The sequence below is a fragment of the Staurois parvus genome, unplaced genomic scaffold (genome assembly GCF_062004578.1).
Source record: "Staurois parvus isolate SC_StPar_1 unplaced genomic scaffold, SC_StPar_1.0 ptg000772l, whole genome shotgun sequence".
NCBI lineage: Eukaryota > Metazoa > Chordata > Amphibia > Anura > Ranidae > Staurois > Staurois parvus.
In genome coordinates, this window is record NW_028318568.1 from 789,700 (window position 1) to 813,968 (window position 24,269).

The following is a 24,269-nucleotide window of genomic DNA, read 5'->3' on the forward strand; positions in this document are numbered from 1 at the left end:
GGTGTCCAGGGACATCCCCCTCGGCCAGAGCAGGAGCCCCCTTTCCACCAGCAGCATCCACAGGGGAGGAACCTGACTCACCATCTGTAGACAGGCAAGATGTGTCTCACATTATCTCTTCCTTGGGTAGCCTCACGGCCCCTTCATTGGATTCACCGGCACATCCTGGAGCAACCCCCGGGCCACATCGGCATATGACAGCGCCCTGATTTTTTTGCTCTGCTCTCCTTCAATCTCTTTGCAGGTTTTTCCTTGGCTCTGACCTCCAATACTTTTGGACACTGTCTGGCCAGATGTAGCCCAGTCCAACAGATATGGCAATTCTTTCCGACAGTACACTCTGCAGCCCCATGACCAGACTTATAGCAGCTTCAGCACACCTGCCCATTTTCGCACTGGTCTTTTGTGTGACCAAAAGAAAAGCATTGCCTACAGTACATCGGTTACCCTGGGTAATACAAGTAGCCTCGATTACTCCCAATTGAGAAAGCTTGGAGGGGATGCCACATGCCACCTGCTTCCCCAGACGTGCCTTGAGTATGACCCAGAACTTCCGATGCCCATTGATGGTTCCCAGGACATTTGTAAGTTTTACGCCAGCCGATACCGTCTCACAGTAGTGCAATAAAAAGGCCAGAATTTCTTCATCCCGTACAAATGGGTTGAACATGTGTACAGCCAGAGGTACCTGCATTTTAGTTTCACTGGACAGGAAAGTAATCCCCTGTAGCATCTCTACTCCTTCCTTTTCACATTTTCACAGCAAGCATGTCTGCAAGTCTTCTCTTTTCCAGAAATTAACATCATACAATCCAGTGCTTGGGAAACATTGCACGCAAAAAATGCTTTCTGTCACAATACCAAGAAAGTCTTCAATCAGTTCCTTCTGAATGATGTAAAGCCCAACATTCCTTCTTCTAGGCTCAGCCACAACCAGCCTAAGCGTATTGGGTGCATCCCGAGCACCCGTCGCCGTTTCTGAAGCCTACAAAACCCACCACCAGCCTGCCTAGGTAGACTGGTAGGGGCGATCGCAACCCGTTGCCTGGGGACTAAGCCTGCAGCCAATAGCAGCAAGGGGGGCCCTCCAAAGAGCGACGCTCCCCCAAAGGCTGACCCTCAGGTGCCCCAGGCACCTTCTGACAAAGATTCAAGCAGCTGAGACTAACTTGGTCTTAGCCAAAAGGCCGAGAAGCAGCTTCCAGTACACTAGGCAGTCATAGGGATCAGTTAAAGATCACTACTCACAAATCCCTAGGACAGCTGCCTCCTCCATTTTTCTCTGGATGTGGTCCAGTGAGTGAGACGACATGTCTCAGGACCAAATTCCTTCTGCAATCAGCTCAAAACAATGGCCTTCCAGGCTTCCAGTTCTGGCACTGCTGAGGCCCCTAGAGCAACTGTCCAGTCCATGGTCTTCCTGAGAGCAGCAGCCCCTCTGTCTCTGTTACCCTCCTGGGGAGAAGGAACCCTGCTCTCCAGTGTCTCAAATGATTTATCTCCATTCCAACCCTTTATTGGACACTACACTCCAGGGATTGGCTGGGACTGAATAAATATTCGGGCTGGTTGCTTTGAATCTTCCACCCTAAGTTCTGGAAGCCTCTTTCAGAGGCAGGGGAAGCAATCAAACTCCTTGTCTGTGAGACCCCTGAGCAGGCCAGAACAAACAAGCACTGCTCCCTTTATTACAAAAGGAGCCAGACTAAAAATACCTAGCATACTACGCTAAGAGGGTGCTACATATCTATCTATCTATACCACCATGCACGTTTGTTGCACAATTTTATTAAAAGAAAGTTCAAAGTTCCAGAAATCAAAATCAACATATTTCCCTTGCAGGAGTTTTCAGGTTTTCCATCCAAAGGAATCCACATTTAGCCTCCTGGCTTACACATGTAGTACACCTGCTTTGGCCTTACCTTTTAGGCACTTTGTCTCCTACCAACAGTCTTTATGTGTAACTGTATGCACATAACTTGTTGCTTTGGTTCCCACCTGTTTCTCCTTGGTGGAGCCCTCCTGAATCTTAGGCAAAGACCTCCTGTCTGCTGGGGTGGAGCCCAGAACCCAAGCCAGGTCACTACTCAAAGTCCAGAACACACCTGTACAATTATTGTGCCGGTTGTTCCGAAAACCAGGACCCAGGATTGGAGATTTAATTCTTCCCAGATTTGGGACTCCTCCAGGTCCCAAAACGGACTTTACTAACCAATGAAGAAACTGAAAAGCCAGTTTCCTCTGCATGACAAAAGCCCCCAGGAGCCCCTCAACTATGAGAATACTGGGTCAATAACTCTTTCTACACCCTAGAGGGGCATAACACTGCCACAATATATATACAGTAAATATATATATATACTGTATATACAGTATATATAGACTTGACGGTTGGCAGCACTGAATCATGGGAGATGACGTTTTGGGAAAGAAACGTTACTATGGCAATTAATTAATTATTGGACTACAATTCCCAATGCAAGCCGGGCATAAAGAGAAAGATAGAGTTATATTTTCACAGACTGAATGAAAAGGCATCTCGTTTGCTGTGGCCATGTGCTGAGGACAGGAGTTGCTCCAGACAGATCTAGAAGAAATCTGATATCTGCACAATGGGACCCCTGTTGCTTTATTGCAGGGACTGGTTAGAGGACACTGTTGCCATTAACCTGTTGCTGCTAGCAGAAACTGAGCACATAGAGAGTGGCCACCTAACTAGCAGCATTATTTACTGCATGCAGATTTTACTGGGACTGTACTCATGTGCACCACTGTGAAGACTGGGCCTCAACACTAGCTGGCCGCAGAACTATGGCTAAAAACTGCTCACTCAGATACAGCGGGTAAAATAAGTATTGAATACTTCACCATTTTTCTCAGTAAATATATTTCTAAAGATGCTATTGACATGAAATTTTCACCACGTCAGTAACAACCAATGCAATCCATACATACAAAGGAACCAAAACAAATAATTTCAGGACCTGTGATGTGTAGAAAAATGGAATGACACAGGGAAAATCTATTAAACACATGAAGAAAGGGAGGTGCAAAAAGGCATGGAAGGCCAAGACACCAGCTGATATCTAAATGTAATTAGAAAGCAATCCTGTCCTTGTCAGTGCAAATTGATATGAGCTGGTTCAGTCTCAACTGATGGCTTATAAAAAGCTGTCTCATTACCAAGGTGTCACACAAAAAATATCTCATGATGGGTAAAAGCAAAGAGCTATCTCAAGACCTTCACAAACATATTGTTGCAAAACATACTGATGGCATTGGTTACAGAAGGATTTCTAAACTTCTGAATGTTCCAGTGAGCACTGTTGGGCCATAACCAGGAAGTGGAAAGAACATAATTTCACCATAAACCAGCCACAACCAGGTGCTCCTCGCAACATTTCTGACAGAGTGAAAATAATTATCAGAATTGTACAAGAGCCAAGGGCCACTTGTGGAGAGTTTCGGAAAGACGTGGAATTAGCAGGTACAATTGTCTGAAAGAAAACAATAAGCAATACACTCAACCACCATATCCTGTGTGCACGCTTACCACGCAAGATTTCATTGCTGAAGAAAAAGCATGTTGAGTTCATTTAAAGTTTGCTGCACAACATTTAAACAAGCCTGTGAAGTACTGGGAGAATATAGTCTGGTCAGATGATACCAAAATTTAGCTCATTGGATGCCATAATACACACCATGTTTAGAGTTCAAATGGCACTGCACATCACTCCAAAAACACCATACTAATAGTGAAGTTTGAGGTGGGAACATAATGGTGTGGGGCTGTTTTTCAGCATACGGTACTGGCAAACTTCATATCATTGAAGGAAGGATGAATGGAAAAATGTACCAATACATTCTTGATAAAAATCTGCTGCTATCTACCAGGATGATGAAGATGAAATGAGGGTGGATATTTCAACAAGACATTGATTCCAAACATAAAGCCAATGCTGCTAGAATGGCCCAGCCAATCACCTGACTTGAATCTGATGAAAAATCAATGGAAAGAACTAAAGATCAGAGTTCATAGAAGAAGCCCACAGAACTTTCAAGATTTGAGGACTGTGTGGAAGAATGGGCCAAAATCACAACTGAGCTATGCATGTGACTAATTACTCCATACAGGAGGCATCTTGAAGTTGTCATTACCAACAAAGGATGAAATAAATTTCAGTTCGCGTGTTCAATACTTTCTCCCTGTGTAATTCCATTTTATTACACATAAATTAATTTCTGAACCTATTTGTTTTGGTTTCTTTTCATGTATGGATTGTATGGGTTGTTACAGAAGTGGTGAAAATTTCATGTAAATAGCACCTTTCAAAATATATTTACAGAGAAAAATGATGACGTGTTCAATACTTAATTTACCCACTGTATCTGCATTACAAGAACTTTGCCTATGTCCATATTACAAGGTACCTCTTTAGTGAGTCTTAAATGTAATCGCTACCATTCATATAAGGTGCACTCTAAAGTGGATATAGCCTACTGCAGGTGTCTCCAAACTTTCTAAGCAAAGGGCCAGTTTATAGGGCTGGATTATGGCTAGTGAGTGGGAGTGAAAAATGCCCCAGCATCAGTTCCCCATCATTAATTTTAATATAAGGAATAGTCCCCCATTGTGGATGTTAATAAGAGTAGTACCCCATTGATGGTGTCAGTGGGGGGAATGGTGCTCCATCATTGGTGTCATTTGGTGGAATAGTGCCCCAAGGGTCAGATATAAGCAAGCAAAAGGTCACATACAGCTCCTGGGCCACAGTTTGGAGACCACTGACTTACTGTTTACAAAGGAGTTATCGCAGTATTGGTTATCATTTCTGTTACTGTTTTCTAATGCCATTACTTTATTGCTGATTTTGTGGACTACTAGGTCTACTCTGAAATAGCTTCATAGAACTCTATAGCTGCTATAGCATAGTGAACATTTTGTTTAGCGAACTGTGATTGACCTAATCCTATACTTACTCATTTACTTGCATACTGCTATTTACTGCAACCTGTGACAATATATTGGGTTCATTTACCATACCATTAACCAGCTATACCATTTGTTTAACCTGGAGTGTCAGTGAGGCTGAAATTGTTCTCAGAGTTGAGGTAGAACAGAGAACCCAATCTACCAAGCAGCTCCTGAGGGGGTAGTCATATATATATATATATATATATATATATATATATATATATATTACACACAATATATACTGTATATAGCTGATGAAAATGATCATATTGTCTTTGGAGTCTTGGATGTATTCAGCAGGAGTTCATTGATGCAGTTCAAGTCATTACATGATAAATGAAAAGACTGTAGAGATTAATATAAATCTGTTACTCTGTTTTAATTACATCATTGTCTTAGCATGACACTGTATATCTACCCTATTCATTTAAAGCAAATTTGACAAAGCAAATGAAAATGTTATGAATTATAGCACTTTGAAACGATTATCAGACAAGTGTTCTTTTTTTATTCACAGGATATGCCTATGGGTCAGTACTACTTTCAACGTCGTACTGAAAGGTTAGTTCTAATTTTAAAGATCTTGAAATACAGTAACACGGAATTTTAAAGAGTACCTCCACCGTTAAAAAAAAAAAAAAGTAAATTGAACACAAGATGTTTTGTAAAGTACTGGGCAACTATGTGGCAAATGAGGTTTAATGTTGATAAAAACATGCATGCATCAAACAATACAGTTTAGGAGGGAGCTGGGGGAGACAATGAGAAGGATCTGGGTATGGTAAATCATAGACTTATTAATTAACAGAAGGAATGTTTATTTAAACATTATACCAATGTACATGTGAAACGTATTAGCAATACAAAGAGGAGCATGAGCTTCACAAGGAGATTCATGAGACTGAGATTGCACACATCAGCCAGTCATTTGCAGATATTACAGAAGTGACAAACAGCATATTTCAACATAAAGCAGTGTATCCAGGGTGGTAGCTACCCTCACATGTTCCAATCTCCCAGAAGGAAAGGTAAGGGGTATGGTGCAAGGGGGGGGAGGGGGAATAGGAAGAAGGAAGATGTGGACAGGGAGAGGGGATAGAGAGGTAAGAAAGGGGGAAATGGATGTTAGGGAGAGTGAGATGGATCTGGGGGGGGGGCATGGCCAGGTCTAGGGAGGGATGGGGTGGGCTGTGCACCCCAGATTTCAGTTATGCCCCCCCAGGCCAGGTGCCCCCTCCTCCCATGTACTTTGTGCCGTGCCTGCCGAGCTCCCCCCCTTTCCCCTTTTCCTGCACTTACAGCTGGCCTCATCTAAATTAATCAGTCCAGACATGAGCGGGGAGGAGATGCGGGTTCTCTGAGATCTCCCCCTCCTGTCATAACAGCGATCCTCCATACAGCAGGTTACGTAGGATTGCTATTACATCCGACAGAACACGGCCCCCATCTTCTCCAAAGACTGCTCAACTCTTGGAGATGTGGATGGGGGCGGGTAATGAAGCCATGTACTGTCGGATGTAATAGCGATCCTATGTAACCTGCTGTATGGAGAATCGCTGTTATGACAGGAGGTGGAGATCACAGAGAGCCCGCATCTCTTCACTGTTGTTCCCTCATGTAATATTGGGGAAGGGGGAGCTTGTGGAGGAGGGGTGGGGGCTATTTGTGCTGGGAAGGGTAATTGGGGGGGAGGGGGATATGTTAGGAGGCAGGATTGGGGGAAGGAGGAATTTGTACTAGAAGGGGGTGGGTGGGGGAGATTTGTACTAGTAGGGAGAATTGGGGGTGGGATTTCTACTAGAAGTGGGGAATTGGGGGGGTTTTGTACTTGGGGTAATATTTCTGCTAGGAGGGAGGATTTGGGGCGGGGGGGTATTTGTACTAGGAGGGGAGATTTGAGGAGAGGATTTATGCTAGGAGTGGGGATTTGGGAGAGTGGGTTTGTGCTAGAAGTGGGGAGAATGTGTACTAGGAGGGGTGATTTTAGGAGAGAATTTGTACTAGGAGGGGAAATTTGGGGAGAGGATTTACGGTAGGAGTGAGGATTTGGGGAGAGGATTTGTGCTAGAGGGGGGGATGGAGGGATTTGTACTAGAAGGGTGAATTTTGGTAAAGGATTTATGCTAGGAGTGGGGCTTTGTACTGGGGGATTGGGGAGAGAAATAGTACAAGGAGTGGGGATTTGGGGGAGAGGGTTTTTACTAGGAGGGGGATTTGGAAGGGAAGAGGGTGTGTGCTAGGAGGGGTGATTTTTGGGGCATGGAAGATTTGTTAGGGATTGGGGGAATTTGAGCTGGAAGGTGGGATTGGGGGGCAAAGATTTGTGCTAGAAGGATGGACTGTGAGGTTGGGGAATTTTTGCATTTTTGTCTGGGTAGAATTTGGGCTTGCAAAAGGGAGTTATGCGCATGAGTGCCATGCAGAGACTGTCGGAGGTTCCTACAGTTTCCACTTAGACAAAATAGTTTTTATCAAGTAATATGCGGCATAAAAAATAAACAATTTAGTGTGAGTGATGAAAATGATCGGTTACATCCAATAGTAAAAGCAAGGGATCCATCGCTATGATGATGCCACTAATCGCATTAATGTCAAGAACCACTGTCCGCCAACAGGTTTGGAGCAACGAGCAGGTCCAGACCGTATGTATAAAATTTCCTACCTCTAGGCAACACTTACGACAAGTATCATTATTAGTGCGATAAATGACCAACAGTCTCTGGGGTGTATAATACACCCTATGGAGACATTTTAATTGTGCAAATCTGTCTTTACCTGAGATCATAAGAGGAATATATTGTTGAAGGCCCTCATTCCAATACTCTTAAGTTAGATTTGGAATATGTCTTATCTCTTTGCCAAGCTAGATACGTTTGTGTCGTGCTAGAAGTACCTTTACAGGTCAGCCTAAGATAAATAAAGGACAGAGTTCTATCTATATTATGGGCTGTAAGAAGTTTTCCGACCAAGTGGGAGATAATGGTTATGGGTTCTGGAAACTGCGCATGAACTGCATGTCTAAGCTGTAGGTACCTGAAGTACATCTGGAGAGAAAGTGAAATTGACGTTTCATCACTGTAACGGGAAGAAAATGTCCTTCAGGCAGAATATGTTGCAGAGTCATGATACCATACTGGGGCCACACCTGTGGGTCTGGTACCGACTGCAAATGAACCAGTATTGGATTGCCCCATAAAGGGGTATGAGGGGAAATAGTTTTGAGACACACTAAGAAATGCATTAGCCTGCTTCCAAACTTTCACTGTGGTTGTCATGGTAATATTTAGATTAGAACGCGGTCCTCTATATACCAGGTTGCTAAGTTCTGCATAAGACCCAAGAAGCGCCTCCTCCAAATTTACCACAGTGTTAGAGTGATCTTGGGTATACCACCACCTCACAGAGACCAAGACTGCTGCCCAGTAATATTTCTTAAAACAAGATAAAGCCAGGTCTCCTTCAGTCAATGGAAGCTGCAAGATGGATCTGGCTACTCTCGAAACAGAGCCTGCTCAGACAAAAGAAGTGACAGCCTGATCCAATTTGATAAGAAGGTATTAGGGTTAGGGACTGGGCTATGTCTGAAAATAAATACAAATTTAAGAAGGAAGGTCATTTTGATCAGATTCACCCTACCCACTAGAGTAAGAGGTACTGTTTTGCAGGCAGAGCATTTCCGCAGAAACTGGTGAAAGATCAGAAAGAAGTTATCCTCCAAATATCCTAAGGTCTTTCTGCACATAAACACCAAGATATCTAAAGCAAGTTACCCAGGTAAGGGGAGCAGGCTGATTCACAAGAGGGCACCACCCAGATCAAAGGAAAGAGGACCAACGTATCCCAAATTACTTCAACACCAGAGAATGAGCCAAAAAGGTTTATAATCTCCAAGGTAGCCGCCAGAGATTGATGGGTATGATTTAAATATAGGAGGGTATCGTTGGCATATAAGGACACTTTTTCCATCACTGGTTGTACGGATATGCCTTGGACTGCAGGAGAAGTCTGCAGCAACATTGCCAGGGCTCTATAGCCAGGGCAAAAAGGGCCGGGGAGAGGGAGCAGCCCTGTCTAGTCCCTCGGTGGAGGGGAAGCGATGCAGACAAAATGCCATTGGTATAGACCCTAGCTATCAGAGCTGAGTAAAGCAGTCTCTGCCATTATATAAACCTGGGTCCAAAACTGAATTTACTCAATACCAGAAACAAATATTCCCACTCTACGGAGTCAAAGACTTTCTCAGCATCAAGGGAAGCCACTAGAGATGAGCGAATCGAACCAGGCGAAGTGGAATTCATTTCGAATTTCAGGAAAAATTCGATTCGCGGCGAATCCGAATATTAGCATACTTCGGGTGCGCGAATCGGATTTTTCCCGATCAGCCGGCAAAAGTGTCCCTGCAGAGAGCTCCGCTATTTCTGACAGTTCTCTGACAGTTCCTTCACATGTACAGCGGTTGAAACATTGTATCTATTTGTTTCCATTTAGGATACAGATGTTTTTATTCGGAAATAGATACAATGTTTCAACCGCTGTAAATGTGAAGGAACTGTCAGAGAACTGTCAGAAATAGCGGAGCTCTCTGCAGATACACTTTTTGCTGTACTGGAATACTTCTTCTTTTCATTCTTCTCATTCTTCTTTTCATTCTTCTTTTCATTCTTCTTCTCATTCTTCTTTTCATTCTTCTTTTCATTCTTCTCATTCTTCTTTTCTTCTTCATGAAAAGAAGAATGAGAAGAAGAATGAAAAGAAGAATGAGAAGAATGAAAAGAAGAATGAAAAGAAGAAGAAGAAGAATGAAAAGAAGAAGAAGAAGAATGAAAAGAAGAAGAAGAAGAATGAAAAGAAGAAGAAGAATGAAAAGAAGAATGAAAAGAAGAAGAAGAATGAAAAGAAGAATGAAAAGAAGAAGAATGAAAAGAAGAATGAGAAGAAGAATGAAAAGAAGAATGAAAAGAAAAAGAAGAATGAGAAGAATGAAAAGAAGAATGAGAAGAATGAAAAGAAGAATGAAAAGAAGAAGAAGAATGAAAAGAAGAAGAAGAATGAAAAGAAGAAGAAGAATCTTTTCATTCTTCTTTTCATTCTTCTTTTCATTCTTCTTTTCATTCGTCTTCTTCTTTTCATTCTTCTTTTCATTCTTCTTCTTTTCATTCTTCTCATTCTTCTTCTTCTTTTTATTCTTCTTCTTCTTCTTTTCATTCTTCTTCTTCTTTTCATTCTTCTTCTTTTCATTCTTCTTCTTCTTCTTTTCATTCTTCTTCTTCTTCTTTTCATTCTTCTTTTCATTCTTCTTCTTCTTTTCATTCTTCTTCTTCTTCTTTTCATTCTTCTTTTCATTCTTTTCATTCTTCTCATTCTTCTTTTCATTCTTCTTTTCATTCTTCTTCTCATTCTTCTTTTCATTCTTCTTCTTTTCATTCTTCTTTTCATTCTTCTCATTCTTCTTTTCTTCTTCATGAAAAGAAGAATGAGAAGAAGAATGAAAAGAATGAAAAGAAGAAGAAGAATGAAAAGAAGAATGAGAAGAATGAAAAGAAGAATGAAAAGAAGAATGAGAAGAATGAAAAGAAGAAAAAGAATGAGAAGAAGAATGAAAAGAAGAATGAGAAGAAGAATGAAAAGAAGAATGAAAAGAAGAATGAAAAGAAGAATGAAAAGAAGAATGAGAAGAAGAAGTAGAATCTTTTCATTCTTCTCATTCTTCTTTTCATTCTTCTTTTCATTATTCTTCTTCTTCTTTTCATTCTTCTTCATCTTTTCATTCTTCTTTTCATTCTTCTTCTTCTTTTCATTCTTCTTCTTCTTTTCATTCTTCTTTTCATTCTTCTTCTTTTCATTCTTCTTCTTCTTCTTTTCATTCTTCTTTTCATTCTTCGTCATCTTTTCATTCTTCTTCTTCTTCTTTTCATTCTTCTCATTCTTCTTTTCATTCTTCTTCTCATTCTTCTTCTCATTCTTCTTTTCATTCTTCTTCTTCTTTTCATTCTTCTTTTCATTCTTATTCTTTTCTTCTTCATGAAAAGAAGAATGAGAAGAAGAATGAAAAGAAGAAGAAGAATGAAAAGAAGAATGAGAAGAATGAAAAGAAGAATGAAAAGAAGAAGAAGAATGAAAAGAAGAATGAGAAGAAGAATGAGAAGAAGAATGAGAAGAAGAATGAAAAGAAGAATGAAAAGAAGAATGAGAAGAAGAATGAAAAGAAGAATGAAAAGAAGAATGAGAAGAAGAATGAAAAGAAGAATGAGAAGAAGAATGAGAAGAAGAAGAAGAAGAATGAAAAGAAGAATGAAAAGAAGAAGAAGAATCTTTTCATTCTTCTCATTCTTCTTTTCATTCTTCTTTTCATTCTTCTTCTTCTTTTCATTCTTCTTCTTCTTCTTTTCATTCTTCTTCTTCTTTTCATTCTTCTTTTCATTCTTCTTCTTCTTTTCATTCTTCTTCTTTTCATTCTTCTTTTCATTCTTCTTCTTCTTCTTTTCATTCTTCTCATTCTTCTTTTCATTCTTCTTCTTCTTCTTTTCATTTTCTTCTTCTTCTTCTTCTTCTTTTCATTCTTCTTTTCATTCTTCTTCTTTTTATTTTCATTCTTCTTCTGTTCATTCTTCTTCTTCTTTTCATTCTTCTTTTCATTCTTTTCATTCTTCTTTTCATTCCTCTTCTTCTTTTCATTCTTCTTCTTCTTCTTTTCATTCTTCTTTTCCTTCTTCTTTTCATTCTTCTCATTCTTCTTTTCATTCTTCTTTTCATTCTTCTTCTCATTCTTCTTTTCATTCTTCTTCTTCTTCTCCTTTTCATTCTTCTTTTCATTCTTCTCATTCTTCTTTTCTTCTTCATGAAAAGAAGAATGAGAAGAATGAAAAGAAGAATGAGAAGAATGAAAAGAAGAATGAAAAGAAGAAGAATATTTTCATTCTTCTCATTCTTTTCATTCTTCTTCTTTTCATTCTTCTTCTTCTTCTTCTTTTCATTCTTCTTCTTCTTCTTTTCATTCTTCTTTTCATTCTTCTTCTTCTTTTCATTCTTCTTCTTCTTCTTTTCATTCTTCTTTTCATTCTTTTCATTCTTCTTTTCATTCTTCTTCTCATTCTTCTTTTCATTCTTCTTCTTTTCATTCTTCTTTTCATTCTTCTCATTCTTCTTTTCTTCTTCATGAAAAGAAGAATGAGAAGAAGAATGAAAAGAAGAATGAAAAGAAGAAGAAGAATGAAAAGAAGAATGAGAAGAATGAAAAGAAGAATGAAAAGAAGAATGAGAAGAATGAAAAGAAGAAAAAGAATGAAAAGAAGAATGAGAAGAATGAAAAGAATGAAAAGAAGAATGAAAAGAAGAATGAGAAGAAGAATGAAAAGAAGAATGAAAAGAAGAATGAGAAGAAGAATGAGAAGAATGAAAAGAAGAAGAATGAAAAGAAGAATGAGAAGAAGAATGAAAAGAAGAATGAAAAGAAGAAGAAGAATGAAAAGAAGAATGAGAAGAAGAATGAAAAGAAGAATGAGAAGAATGAGAAGAAGAATGAGAAGAAGAAGAATGAAAAGAAGAAGAAGAATCTTTTCATTCTTCTCATTCTTCTTTTCATTCTTCTTTTCATTCTTCTTCTTCTTCTTTTCATTCTTCTTTTCATTCTTCTTCTTCTTCTTTTCATTCTTCTTTTCATTCTTCTTTTCATTCTTCTTCTTCTTCTTCTTTTCATTCTTCTCATTCTTCTTTTCATTCTTCTTCTTCTTCTTTTCATTCTTCTTCTTCTTCTTCTTTTCATTCTTCTTTTCATTCTTCTTCTTTTTATTTTCATTCTTCTTCTTCTTTTCATTCTTCTTCTTCTTTTCATTCTTCTTTTCATTCTTCTTCTTCTTCTTCTTTTCATTCTTCTTTTCATTCCTCTTCTTCTTTTCATTCTTCTTCTTCTTCTTTTCATTCTTCTTTTCCTTCTTCTTTTCATTCTTCTCATTCTTCTTTTCATTCTTCTTTTCATTCTTCTTCTCATTCTTCTTTTCATTCTTCTTCTTCTTCTTCTTCTTTTCATTCTTCTTTTCTTCTTCATGAAAAGAAGAATGAGAAGAAGAATGAAAAGAAGAATGAGAAGAATGAAAAGAAGAAGAATGAAAAGAAGAATGAAAAGAAGAATGAGAAGAAGAATGAAAAGAAGAAGAATGAGAAGAAGAATGAAAAGAAGAATGAGAAGAATGAAAAGAAGAATGAAAAGAAGAAGAATCTTTTCATTCTTCTTTTCATTCTTCTTCTTTTCATTCTTCTTCTTCTTCTTTTCATTCTTCTTCTTCTTCTTTTCATTCTTCTTTTCATTCTTCTTCTTCTTTTCATTCTTCTTCTTCTTCTTTTCATTCTTCTTTTCATTCTTCTCATTCTTCTTTTCATTCTTCTCATTCTTCTTTTCATTCTTCTTCTTTTCATTCTTCTTTTCATTCTTCTCATTCTTCTTTTCTTCTTCATGAAAAGAAGAATGAAAAGAAGAATGAAAAGAAGAAGAAGAATGAAAAGAAGAATGAAAAGAAGAAGAAGAATGAAAAGAAGAATGAGAAGAATGAAAAGAAGAATGAAAAGAAGAATGAGAAGAATGAAAAGAAGAAAAAGAATGAAAAGAAGAATGAGAAGAAGAATGAAAAGAAGAATGAGAAGAAGAATGAGAAGAAGAATGAGAATCTTTTCATTCTTCTCATTCTTCTTCATCTTTTCATTCTTCTTTTCATTCTTCTTCTTCTTTTCATTCTTCTTCTTCTTTTCATTCTTCTTTTCATTCTTCTTCTTCTTTTCATTCTTCTTCTTTTCATTCTTCTTTTCATTCTTCTTCTTCTTTTCATTCTTCTTCTTCTTCTTTTCATTCTTCTCATTCTTCTTTTCATTCTTCTTCTCATTCTTCTTCTCATTCTTCTTTTCATTCTTCTTCTTCTTTTCATTCTTCTTTTCATTCTTCTCATTCTTTTCTTCTTCATGAAAAGAAGAATGAGAAGAAGAATGAAAAGAAGAATGAGAAGAAGAATGAAAAGAAGAATGAAAAGAAGAAGAATGAAAAGAAGAATGAAAAGAAGAATGAGAAGAAGAATGAAAAGAAGAATGAGAAGAAGAATGAAAAGAAGAATGAGAAGAAGAATGAGAAGAATGAAAAGAAGAATGAAAAGAAGAAGAAGAATGAAAAGAAGAATGAGAAGAAGAATGAGAAGAAGAATGAAAAGAAGAAGAATGAAAAGAAGAATGAAAAGAAGAAGAATGAGAAGAAGAATGAAAAGAAGAAGAATCTTTTCATTCTTCTCATTCTTCTTTTCATTCTTCTTTTCATTCTTCTTCTTTTCATTCTTCTTCTTCTTCTTTTCATTCTTCTTCTTCTTCTTCCTCATCCTCAGAAGAAGAAGAAGAATGAAAAGAAGAATAAGAAGAATGAAAAGAAGAAGAAGAATGAAAAGAAGAATGAAAAGAAGAATGAGAAGAATGAAAAGATTCTTCTTCTTTTCATTCTTCTTTTCATTCTTCTTCTCATTCTTCTTCTTTTCATTCTTCTTTTCATTCTTCTTCTTTTCATTCTTCTTCTTTTCATTCTTCTTCTCATTCTTCTTTTCATTCTTCTTCTTCTTTTCATTCTTCTTTTCATTCTTCTCATTCTTCTTTTCATTCTTCTTCTCATTCTTCTTTTCATGAAGAAGAAAAGAAGAATGAGAAGAATGAAAAGAAGAAGAAGAATGAAAAGAAGAATGAGAAGAAGAATGAAAAGAAGAATGAAAAGAAGAATGAAAAGAAGAATGAAAAGAAGAAGAAGAATGAAAAGAAGAATGAAAAGAAGAAGAATGAAAAGAAGAAGAATGAAAAGAAGAAGAAGAATGAAAAGAAAAAGAAGAATGAAAAGAAAAAGAAGAATGAAAAGAAAAAGAAGAATGAAAAGAAGAAGAAGAATGAAAAGAAGAAGAAGAATGAAAAGAAGGAGAAGAATGAAAAGAAGAAGAAGAAGAATGAAAAGAAGAAGAATGAAAAGAAGAAGAAGAATGAAAAGAAGAATGAAAAGAAGAAGAAGAATGAAAAGAAGAAGAAGAATGAAAAGAGGAATGAAAAGAAGAATGAGAAGAATGAAAAGATTCTTCTTCTTCTTTTCATTCTTCTTTTCATTCTTCTTCTTCTTTTCATTCTTCTTTTCATTCTTCTCATTCTTCTTCTCATTCTTCTTTTCATTCTTCTTCTCATTCTTCTTTTCATTCTTCTTTTCATTCTTCTTCTCATTCTTCTTTTCATTCTTCTTCTCATTCTTCTTCTTTTCATTCTTCTTTTTGTTCTTCTCATTCTTCTTCTCATTCTTCTTTTCATTCTTCTTCTTCTTTTCATTCTTCTTCTCATTCTTCTTTTCATGAAGAAGAAAAGAATGAGAAGAATGAAAAGAAGAATGAAAAGAAGAAGAAGAATGAAAAGAAGAATGAGAAGAAGAATGAGAAGAATGAAAAGAAGAAGAAGAAGAATGAAAAGAAGAAGAAGAATGAAAAGAAGAATGAAAAGAAGAAGAAGAAGAATGAAAAGAAGAATGAGAAGAATGAAAAGAAGAATGAAAAGAAGAAGAATGAAAAGAAGAATGAGAAGAAGAAGAATGAGAAGAAGAATGAAAAGAAGAATGAAAAGAAGAATGAAAAGAAGAATGAGAAGAATGAAAAGAAGAATGAAAAGAAGAAGAATCTTTTCATTCTTCTCATTCTTCTTTTCATTCTTCTTCTTTTCATTCTTCTTCTTCTTCTTTTCATTCTTCTTCTTCTTCTTTTCATTCTTCTTCTTCTTTTCATTCTTCTTCTTCTTCTTTTCATTCTTCTTTTCATTCTTCTCATTCTTCTTTTCATTCTTCTTCTCATTCTTCTTTTCATTCTTCTTCTTTTCATTCTTCTTTTCATTCTTCTCATTCTTCTTTTCTTCTTCATGAAAAGAAGAATGAGAAGAAGAATGAAAAGAAGAATGAAAAGAAGAAGAATGAAAAGAAGAATGAGAAGAATGAAAAGAAGAATGAAAAGAAGAATGAGAAGAATGAAAAGAAGAAAAAGAATGAAAAGAAGAATGAGAAGAAGAATGAAAAGAAGAATGAGAAGAAGAATGAGAAGAATGAGAAGAAGAATGAGAATCTTTTCATTCTTCTCATTCTTCTTTTCATTCTTCTTTTCCTTCTTCTTCTTCTTCTTCTTCTTTTCATTCTTCTTCATCTTTTCATTCTTCTTTTCATTCTTCTTCTTCTTTTCATTCTTCTTCTTCTTTTCATTCTTCTTTTCATTCTTCTTCTTCTTTTCATTCTTCTTCTTCTTCTTTTCATTCTTCTTTTCATTCTTCTTCTTCTTTTCATTCTTCTTCTTCTTCTTCTTTTCATTCTTCTCATTCTTCTTTTCATTCTTCTTCTCATTCTTCTTCTCATTCTTCTTTTCATTCTTCTTCTTCTTTTCATTCTTCTTTTCATTCTTCTCATTCTTTTCTTCTTCATGAAAAGAAGAATGAGAAGAAGAATGAAAAGAAGAAGAAGAATGAAAAGAAGAATGAGAAGAAGAATGAGAAGAATGAAAAGAAGAATGAAAAGAAGAAGAATGAAAAGAAGAATGAGAAGAAGAATGAAAAGAAGAATGAGAAGAAGAATGAAAAGAAGAATGAGAAGAAGAATGAAAAGAAGAATGAGAAGAAGAATGAGAAGAATGAAAAGAAGAAGAAGAATGAAAAGAAGAATGAAAAGAAGAAGAAGAATCTTTTCATTCTTCTCATTCTTCTTTTCATTCTTCTTTTCATTCTTCTTCTTCTTTTCATTCTTCTTCTTCTTTTCATTCTTCTTCTTCTTCTTTTCATTCTTCTTCTTTTCATTCTTCTTTTCATTCTTCTTCTTCTTCTTTTCATTCTTCTCATTCTTCTTTTCATTCTTCTTCTTCTTCTTTTCATTCTTCTTCTTCTTCTTTTCATTCTTCTTTTCATTCTTCTTTTTCTTTTCATTCTTCTTCTTCTTTTCATTCTTCTTCTTTTCATTCTTCTTTTCATTCTTCTTCTTCTTTTCATTCTTCTTCTTCTTTTCATTCTTCTTTTCCTTCTTCTTTTCATTCTTCTCATTCTTCTTTTCCTTCTTCTTTTCATTCTTCTTCTCATTCTTCTTTTCATTCTTCTTCTTCTTCTTTTCATTCTTCTCATTCTTCTTTTCTTCTTCATGAAAAGAAGAATGAGAAGAAGAATGAAAAGAAGAATGAGAAGAATGAAAAGAAGAATGAAAAGAAGAAGAAGAATGAAAAGAAGAATGAAAAGAAGAATGAAAAGAAGAATGAAAAGAAGAAGAATGAAAAGAAGAATGAAAAGAAGAATGAAAAGAAGAAGAATCTTTTCATTCTTCTCATTCTTCTTTTCATTCTTCTTTTCATTCTTCTTTTCATTCTTCTTCTTCTTTTCATTCTTCTTCTTCTTCTTTTCATTCTTCTTCTTCTTCTGAGGATGAGGAAGAAGAAGAAGTAGGATGAAAATAAGAAGAATTCCAAGCCGGCAAAAAGTGTATCTGCAGAGCTCCGCTAAGTGTATCTGCAGAGCTCCGCTATTTCTGACAGTTCTCTGACATTCACTCCATACAGCGGTTGAAACATTGTATCTATTTGTTTCCATTTATGGAAGGAGAAGGAGAAGGATGAGAAGAAGGAGAAGGATGAGAAGAAGGAGAAGGATGAGAAGAAGGAGAAGGATGAGAAGAAGGAGAAGGAGAAGGATGAGAAGAAGGAGAAGGATGAGAAGAAGGAGAAGGATGAGAAGAAGGAGAAGGAGAAGGATGAGAAGAAGGAGAAGGATGAGAAGAAGGAGAAGGATGAGAAGAAGGATGAGAAGAAGGAGAAGGATGAGAAGAAGGATGAGAAGAAGAAGGATGAGAAGAAGAAGAAGGATGAGAAGAAGGAGAAGGATGAGAAGAAGGAGAAGGATGAGAAGAAGAAGAAGGATGAGAAGAAGGAGAATTCCAAGCCGGCAAAAAGTGTATCTGCAGAGCTCCGCTATTTCTTAGCGGAGCTCTGCAGATACACTTAGCGGAGCTCTGCAGATACACTTTTTGCCGGCTTGGAATTCTTCTTATTTTCATCCTACTTCTTCTTCTTCTTCTTCTTCTTCTTCTTCTTCATCCTCATCCTCATCCTCAGAAGAAGAGGATGAGGATGAAGAAGAAGAAGAACAAGAAGTAGGATGAAAATAAGAAGAATTCCAAGCCGGCAAAAAGTGTATCTGCAGAGCTCCGCTAAGTGTATCTGCAGAGCTCCGCTATGAAATAGCGGAGCTCTGCAGATACACTTTTTGCCGGCTTGGAATTCTCCTTCTTCTCATCCTTCTTCTTCTTCTCATCCTTCTTCTACTTCTCATCCTTCTCCTTCTTCTCATCCTTCTTCTTCTTCTCATCCTTCTTCTTCTTCTCATCCTTCTCCTTCTTCTCATCCTTCTCCTTCTTCTCATCCTTCTTCTTCTTCTCATCCTTCTTCTCATCCTTCTTCTTCTTCTCATCCTTCTTCTTCTTCTCATCCTTCTCCTTCTTCTCATCCTTCTTCTTCTTCTCATCCTTCTTCTTCTCATCCTTCTCCTTCTTCTCATCCTTCTTCTTCTTCTCATCCTTCTCCTTCTTCTCATCCTTCTCCTTCTTCTCATCCTTCTCCTTCTCCTTCTTCTCATCCTTCTCCTTCTTCTCATCCTTCTCCTTCTTCTCATCCTTCTCCTTCTCCTTCTTCTTATCCTTCTCCTTCTCCTTCTTCTCATCCTTCTTCTTCTCCTTCTTCTCATCCTTCTCCTTCTTCTCATCCTTCTCCTTCTCCTTCTTCTCATCCTTCTCCTTCTTCTCATCCTTCTCCTTCTTCTCATCCTTCTCCTTCTTCTCATCCTTCTCCTTCTCCTTCTTCTCATCCTTCTCCTTCTTCTCATCCTTCTCCTTCTCCTTCTCCTTCCTCATCTCCAAGGGCATTTAAATTAAAGGTACAGTGTTCTGCACTAATATAAAGGCTCTCTGAAGCCTAGAAACCCTTTTTATAAGTTAAATTCGCAGTGAATAAATTCGCATCGAATCGAATTTCTTCCTCAAATTCGGCGAATCAGCCGAATCGAATTTTTGAATAATTCGCTCATCTCTAGAAGCCACCACAAGTTAATATCAGTGCCTTTACCAGGCATAAACCCTGTCTGGTCCCTATGCACTAAAGTTAGGATTACCTTATTCAGTCGGGTGGCCAAGACTTTGGTAAGGATCTTGGCATCCACATTTAAAAGTGGAATGGGCCTGTAGGAAGAACAGAGCTCTGGGTCCTTGCCCGGTTTGCCCACAACTGTATTAGCCCTCAGCATGGAGGGCAGTAAAGAGGCAAGCAAGGATGCACTCAATACCTCATGTAATTTGGCAACAAGAATATCACTGTAGGGCATCATCACTTTATCAGCTTGCAAGAATGTAATCGTAACTTGGATTTCCATCAGGGTGAGCGGAGTTTCCAATCTTCAGCGGGCCTCCTCACAGAGTTCTGGAAACTGAATAGTCTCCAAAAAAGCCCATAGATCAGTAGCTGAGTAGGCGACTCTGAAGGAGTATAACTCAGCATAAAAGGAAGGAGAGCGGGAGTTGATGTCTCTAGGGTCAGACACCAGCAGCCCAGTTGCATCTCTAATATTGGCAATAGAAGTAGAGGTCGTCTGTTCCCTAGAAAGCCATGCCAGCAGATGTCCAGTCCTCCCACCCTGTTTGAAAAATCTTTGTGATTGATGGAGTAAGTGTTTTTTTGACTGCCGAAACTTTAAGAAGCATAACCTCTCGTAGAGCCCCCTGCAGATCATTACGAAGTCCTTCATCCTTGGAAGTTGAATACTGAGTCTCTAACCCTAGCTTCAGCCTGGTTTAGCGCAGCCATGGAGCTCTGAGGGGGATAGCTGATAGCGGATTGGTATTGGACATGCACCTTAAAAGCCTCCCAGCTGGTGGCACAATCCAGTATTCGAGGGTCATTTTCCATGTATGTCCAGAGTACTGTCTCCACAATTGGCTCAACTCACTCATCAGAGATCCAGAACTTCAAGAGGCGCCATAACCTATCTGCAGGAGCCACAGAGAGGGTCTGCAGCAGTGGGGCATGGTGTGAGCTTCCCCTATGGAGATTAGACACGCTGTGAAACCTTAGCCAAAACAGGATTGCTGACACAAATTAGATCGATGTGCGACATAGCAGTATAAGTGGCTGAGTGACAGGTGAAACTTCTAAGCTGGGGATATTTCCATCTCCAAACATCAGTGAGCCCAAAAATGGAGGCCCAGCGGAAAAGCTGGGAGTCCGTGGCTGCATCAGGATTCAATATATCCAGCTGCAGAGGAGGAGTCAGGTGCAGGTCCATCAGAACAAAGGGGAGGGTCTTACGGATAAACACACTAACCCCCCGTGCAAAACTAGAGTGGGCAGAATGTTAATAATGACCCACCCAGGCTTTTTGAGGCTAAGAACTTTACTCCCAGTAAGATGTGTTTCCTGAAATATGCACACATCAGGGTGGTGCATTTTGAGGAAATTAAATGGACTTATTAATAGCACACAATGCCAAGCTGCATTTTTTTAAGGCTTTCAAAATATTCCCTTGTATTAAAAGAGGTATAGACTGCAGAGAGAGAGACATAATGTTGCCCCTGTACACACTAGCAGTAAAACCTCATCTGGAACATGTAGTTGTGTGCAGGGTATGGCTGAGACTGGTGTCTCACAGGAACTTAGTGAGTCATGTGGATGATTCAGTTCAATTAGCAGGTAGAGAAGTGGTCAGCAAACAGGCAAAGGATTGGTCCAGGTGGCAGGTAGAAAACATGGTCAATAAACAGGCCAGTGTCCGTACAGGTAGCAGGCAGAGGCAACACGGCACTGGTATTGTGATGATCAGGAAAACTGTTGTCTGTACTGGTCTGATGACACTGGGACTGATGTGGCAGTAAACAAGAACACTTTTGCTAGCTTGCACTGGTCTGATGACACTGGGCCTGATGTGTGGTGGCAATTAGGAACACTGTTGCTGTCTTACACTGCTCTGGTGACACTGAAACTGGTGTGACGGTGATTAGAAAAATTGTTGCCTGCATACACTGGTCTGGTGACACATGTGATAGTGATTAACATCACTCTTGTTGGCTGCACTGGTCTGGTAACATTGGGAGTGTTGTGGCATCAATCGGGAGCCCTGTTGTTGGCTTACGCCGGCCTAGTGACACTGGCACTGCTGTGGAAGCAATGAGAAACACTGTTACTGGCTGCACTGGTCTGGTGTGGCAGCAATCAGGAACATTGCTGCTGGCTGGGCTGGTTTTACAACACTATGACTAGTGTGCAGTGATCAGGGACACTGTGGCTGGCTGCACTGGTATGGTGACATTGAACTGGTGTGGTTAGTGATCAGGGACACTGCTTGGTTGCACTGGCAAACAATGTCACGAGAGCAGACAGCCAATGTCCCTGATCACTAGCCATCTAAGTACAGTGTCACCATAGTGCTCAATTTTGCAAGAGGAAAGAAATCAATTTAAAGGATAAGTTCACCTTTCTCAATATGTTACACCCAAATTCAGGATGTAGCATGTAACATGCTATGAAAGGACTGGCCCCCACTCCTCCCTGCTCCCCATTGTGACAGCTAGTGGAGGTCTTCTCCTCCCAGCTAGCTGTTTCAATTTTTTTTCAAAATGTGACCGTGTGGGGCTCCGGCCACCTGGTCACATCCTTTATTCATGGTGTTCTGTGAATGAATGAACTACAAGTGCTGTCAGCCTTTGTGGCTGTCGGCTTTTAGTTCTCAATGAAGCACCATGGCAGTTCATTGATTTTTCCTGCGGTATATCAGATATACAAACAGGTTTGCAGGAGACCTGCATGGCACCAGTGATCTGCTGATTGCTGGTGCAATGCTTTAGAGGCTTCATAAACAAAAAATAATAAATGCACATTTTTATACCTGCAAAAAAAAATTTGCATTTATTATTTTTTATAAAAAGCGAACTTATCCTTTAATAAATGTGTCTATAATGTATAAATTCAGTCATTTTAAATAAAATACAATATATTCCAAAGATGTGTTTGTGAAAAAAAAATGCAAAAGTGTTTGTTCCACTCATTGCCCCTGTAAGCTGTTACCAACAATTGGATGAACAATCAACAAAATATTGAGCTTTTAAATCTAGTACGTAAGCAGGTTGCTCATAGCTAGATAGGTGCTGCCCCAGATGGGAGGGTTAGGGTTAATGTTATTTCCCGGGTTTTTCTTTGGAGGGATTTTCTTGGGCCCAATCCACTGATCCTGTATGTATAAATAGGATGAATGGTCTGAAGCCCAATAGCCTGGAGGAGCAGAAGCTGCAGAAGCAGTGGAGTATTCATGTCCAAATTCTGAACTTCCTGGCCCTTGAGATGGATGTTTGATTTGGACAAGGAGCTATCTCCAATCCTGGAATCCAATAATGTCCATGTTTCCCATTGCCACGGGCGCTGCCAGCTGGCCCACAATCTCAAGCGTACGGAGCGCAAATACTTCCATCTACCACATGCTTACTTGCCCCAAGGGTCTCTTCATTACAAGACATGGTTCACCCACTTGGCGCAGCTTCAGCGCTACACAGAACATTATCTGCAGCGCAAGTATGAGCAGGTGTTCCCATAAGTCCCGGAACAGTTATTTTGTTCAGCTTGAAGAAGAGAGGCCCAAACTATACAGCAGAGCTGTGTGGGAGAAGATGAACATCACTGGACACTTGGTAGATTCCTCCAACAGAATGAGTTTCACCAGCTCCACAAATTCTAGAACACCAGGAGACATATCTTCATCAACTGGGTAGAAATTGTGAAGCCTGACAGTCGGTTTCTAGTTTTCCACTGCATCCATGGACCACACCCTATCACGGGAAAGCTCATTTATCTTCCTGACCCACTGGTCAGTGCAAATTGTGTTCTGTATGCTGTACGCTTATTATGTTGCCTTGTACATTGTCATTTTTTTTCTGTTGTACTACTCATTGCACTTATTATTTCTACTGAATAGAATCTTAAGTTTTTGAGCAAAGTTGTTGGGGTTTGGGATGCAGCCAAGATGGCTTGTGTCAAATGAGGCAGGTATGTAAGCAGGTTGCTTATAGCTAGATAGGTGCTTCCCCAGATGGGAGTGTTACAGTTAATGTTATTTTCAAGGTTTTTCTTTGGAGGGTTTTTCTTGCGTCCATCCCATTGATTCTGTACCTATAAATAGGGAGAGTGGTCCAGAGCCTGGAAGTCTGGAGGAGTAGCAGTAGGCATGGGGCAGCACAGTGGCTAAATGGTTAGCACTTCCGCCTGGCAGTACTAGGGTCATTGGTTCGAATCCCAGCCACGGCACCACCTGCCTGGCTTTTGCATGTTCTCCCTGTACCTGCGTGGGTTACCTCCGGGTACTCCGGTTTCCTCCCACACTCCAAAGACATGCTGGTAGGTTAATTGGATCCTGTCTAAATTGGCCCTAGTATGTATATGTATGAATGTAAGTTAGGGACCTTAGATTGTACGCCCCTTGAGGGTTAGGGACTGATGTGAATGTCTAATATATATGTAAAGCGCTGCGTAAATTGACAGCGCTATAAAAGTACCTGAAATAAATAAATAAATAAATTTGTGTCCGAATTCTGGAGATCCCAGCTCCGTGAGCTGGTTGTCACTACCTAGGCCAGAGTTCAAGGTCGCTGACCTACTGTAGCCTTCCATAATGTAGTCTGGAAGGCTATACGGGGCAGCAAACAAGCCAGAAATAAGGACTAGGGATGTTAGGGAAGACTGTACTTGTTTTGGACTTTGTAATGTTTGGAACATATTAGTAAAGCTTTTAAAACTTTGTCCTTTACCTGGTCTGAAGTTATTAAAGAGGTATAATGCAAGTAATCATTACATGCTACGTTTAGTCTACAACTTGGATCAGTTAAGACACATTGGGGTATGAAGATACAAGTGGTTACCAGAGATGGTACATCCCCTTGTAGTGAGGGAGTGCTGTCAGCTTATCTTCCCTGGTAGTCTGTCTCCCATAGCAGGAGCAGATCAGCGCTCGGAGGTTCCCTGACTGCACACTAGGTACTACAGAAGGAGAGTTAAGTGAGTGCTCGCATGGAATCTGCACTAAATGTGTGGTGGGGTTCCATTCCACTATCTGGAGAGAAGTAGGGAAGATACGCTGGACAGGTGGAAAGGGCATCAGCTCAGCATGTCCCACCTAAATGCAATAATTAAAGTAGTTGTGTATGTTAAGATCAGGAGAGTTTATTAGAGTTCAGTCAGCCAAGCAAGTAAAGATATGTGTG

At 38.8% G+C, this 24,269-nt stretch overlaps 1 protein-coding gene across 1 annotated transcript in view; it reads left to right on the forward strand.

Annotated features, from left to right (window-relative positions):
• ADCY2 (adenylate cyclase 2) overlaps positions 1-24,269 on the forward strand; it is a 685,338-nt gene that overhangs the window by 316,031 nt on the left and 345,038 nt on the right. Inside the window, exon 11 of the mRNA XM_089654517.1 lies at positions 5,493-5,536. Within this exon, the coding sequence (XP_089510643.1) occupies positions 5,493-5,536 (44 nt within the window). The remainder of the gene's footprint in view (positions 1-5,492; positions 5,537-24,269) is intronic.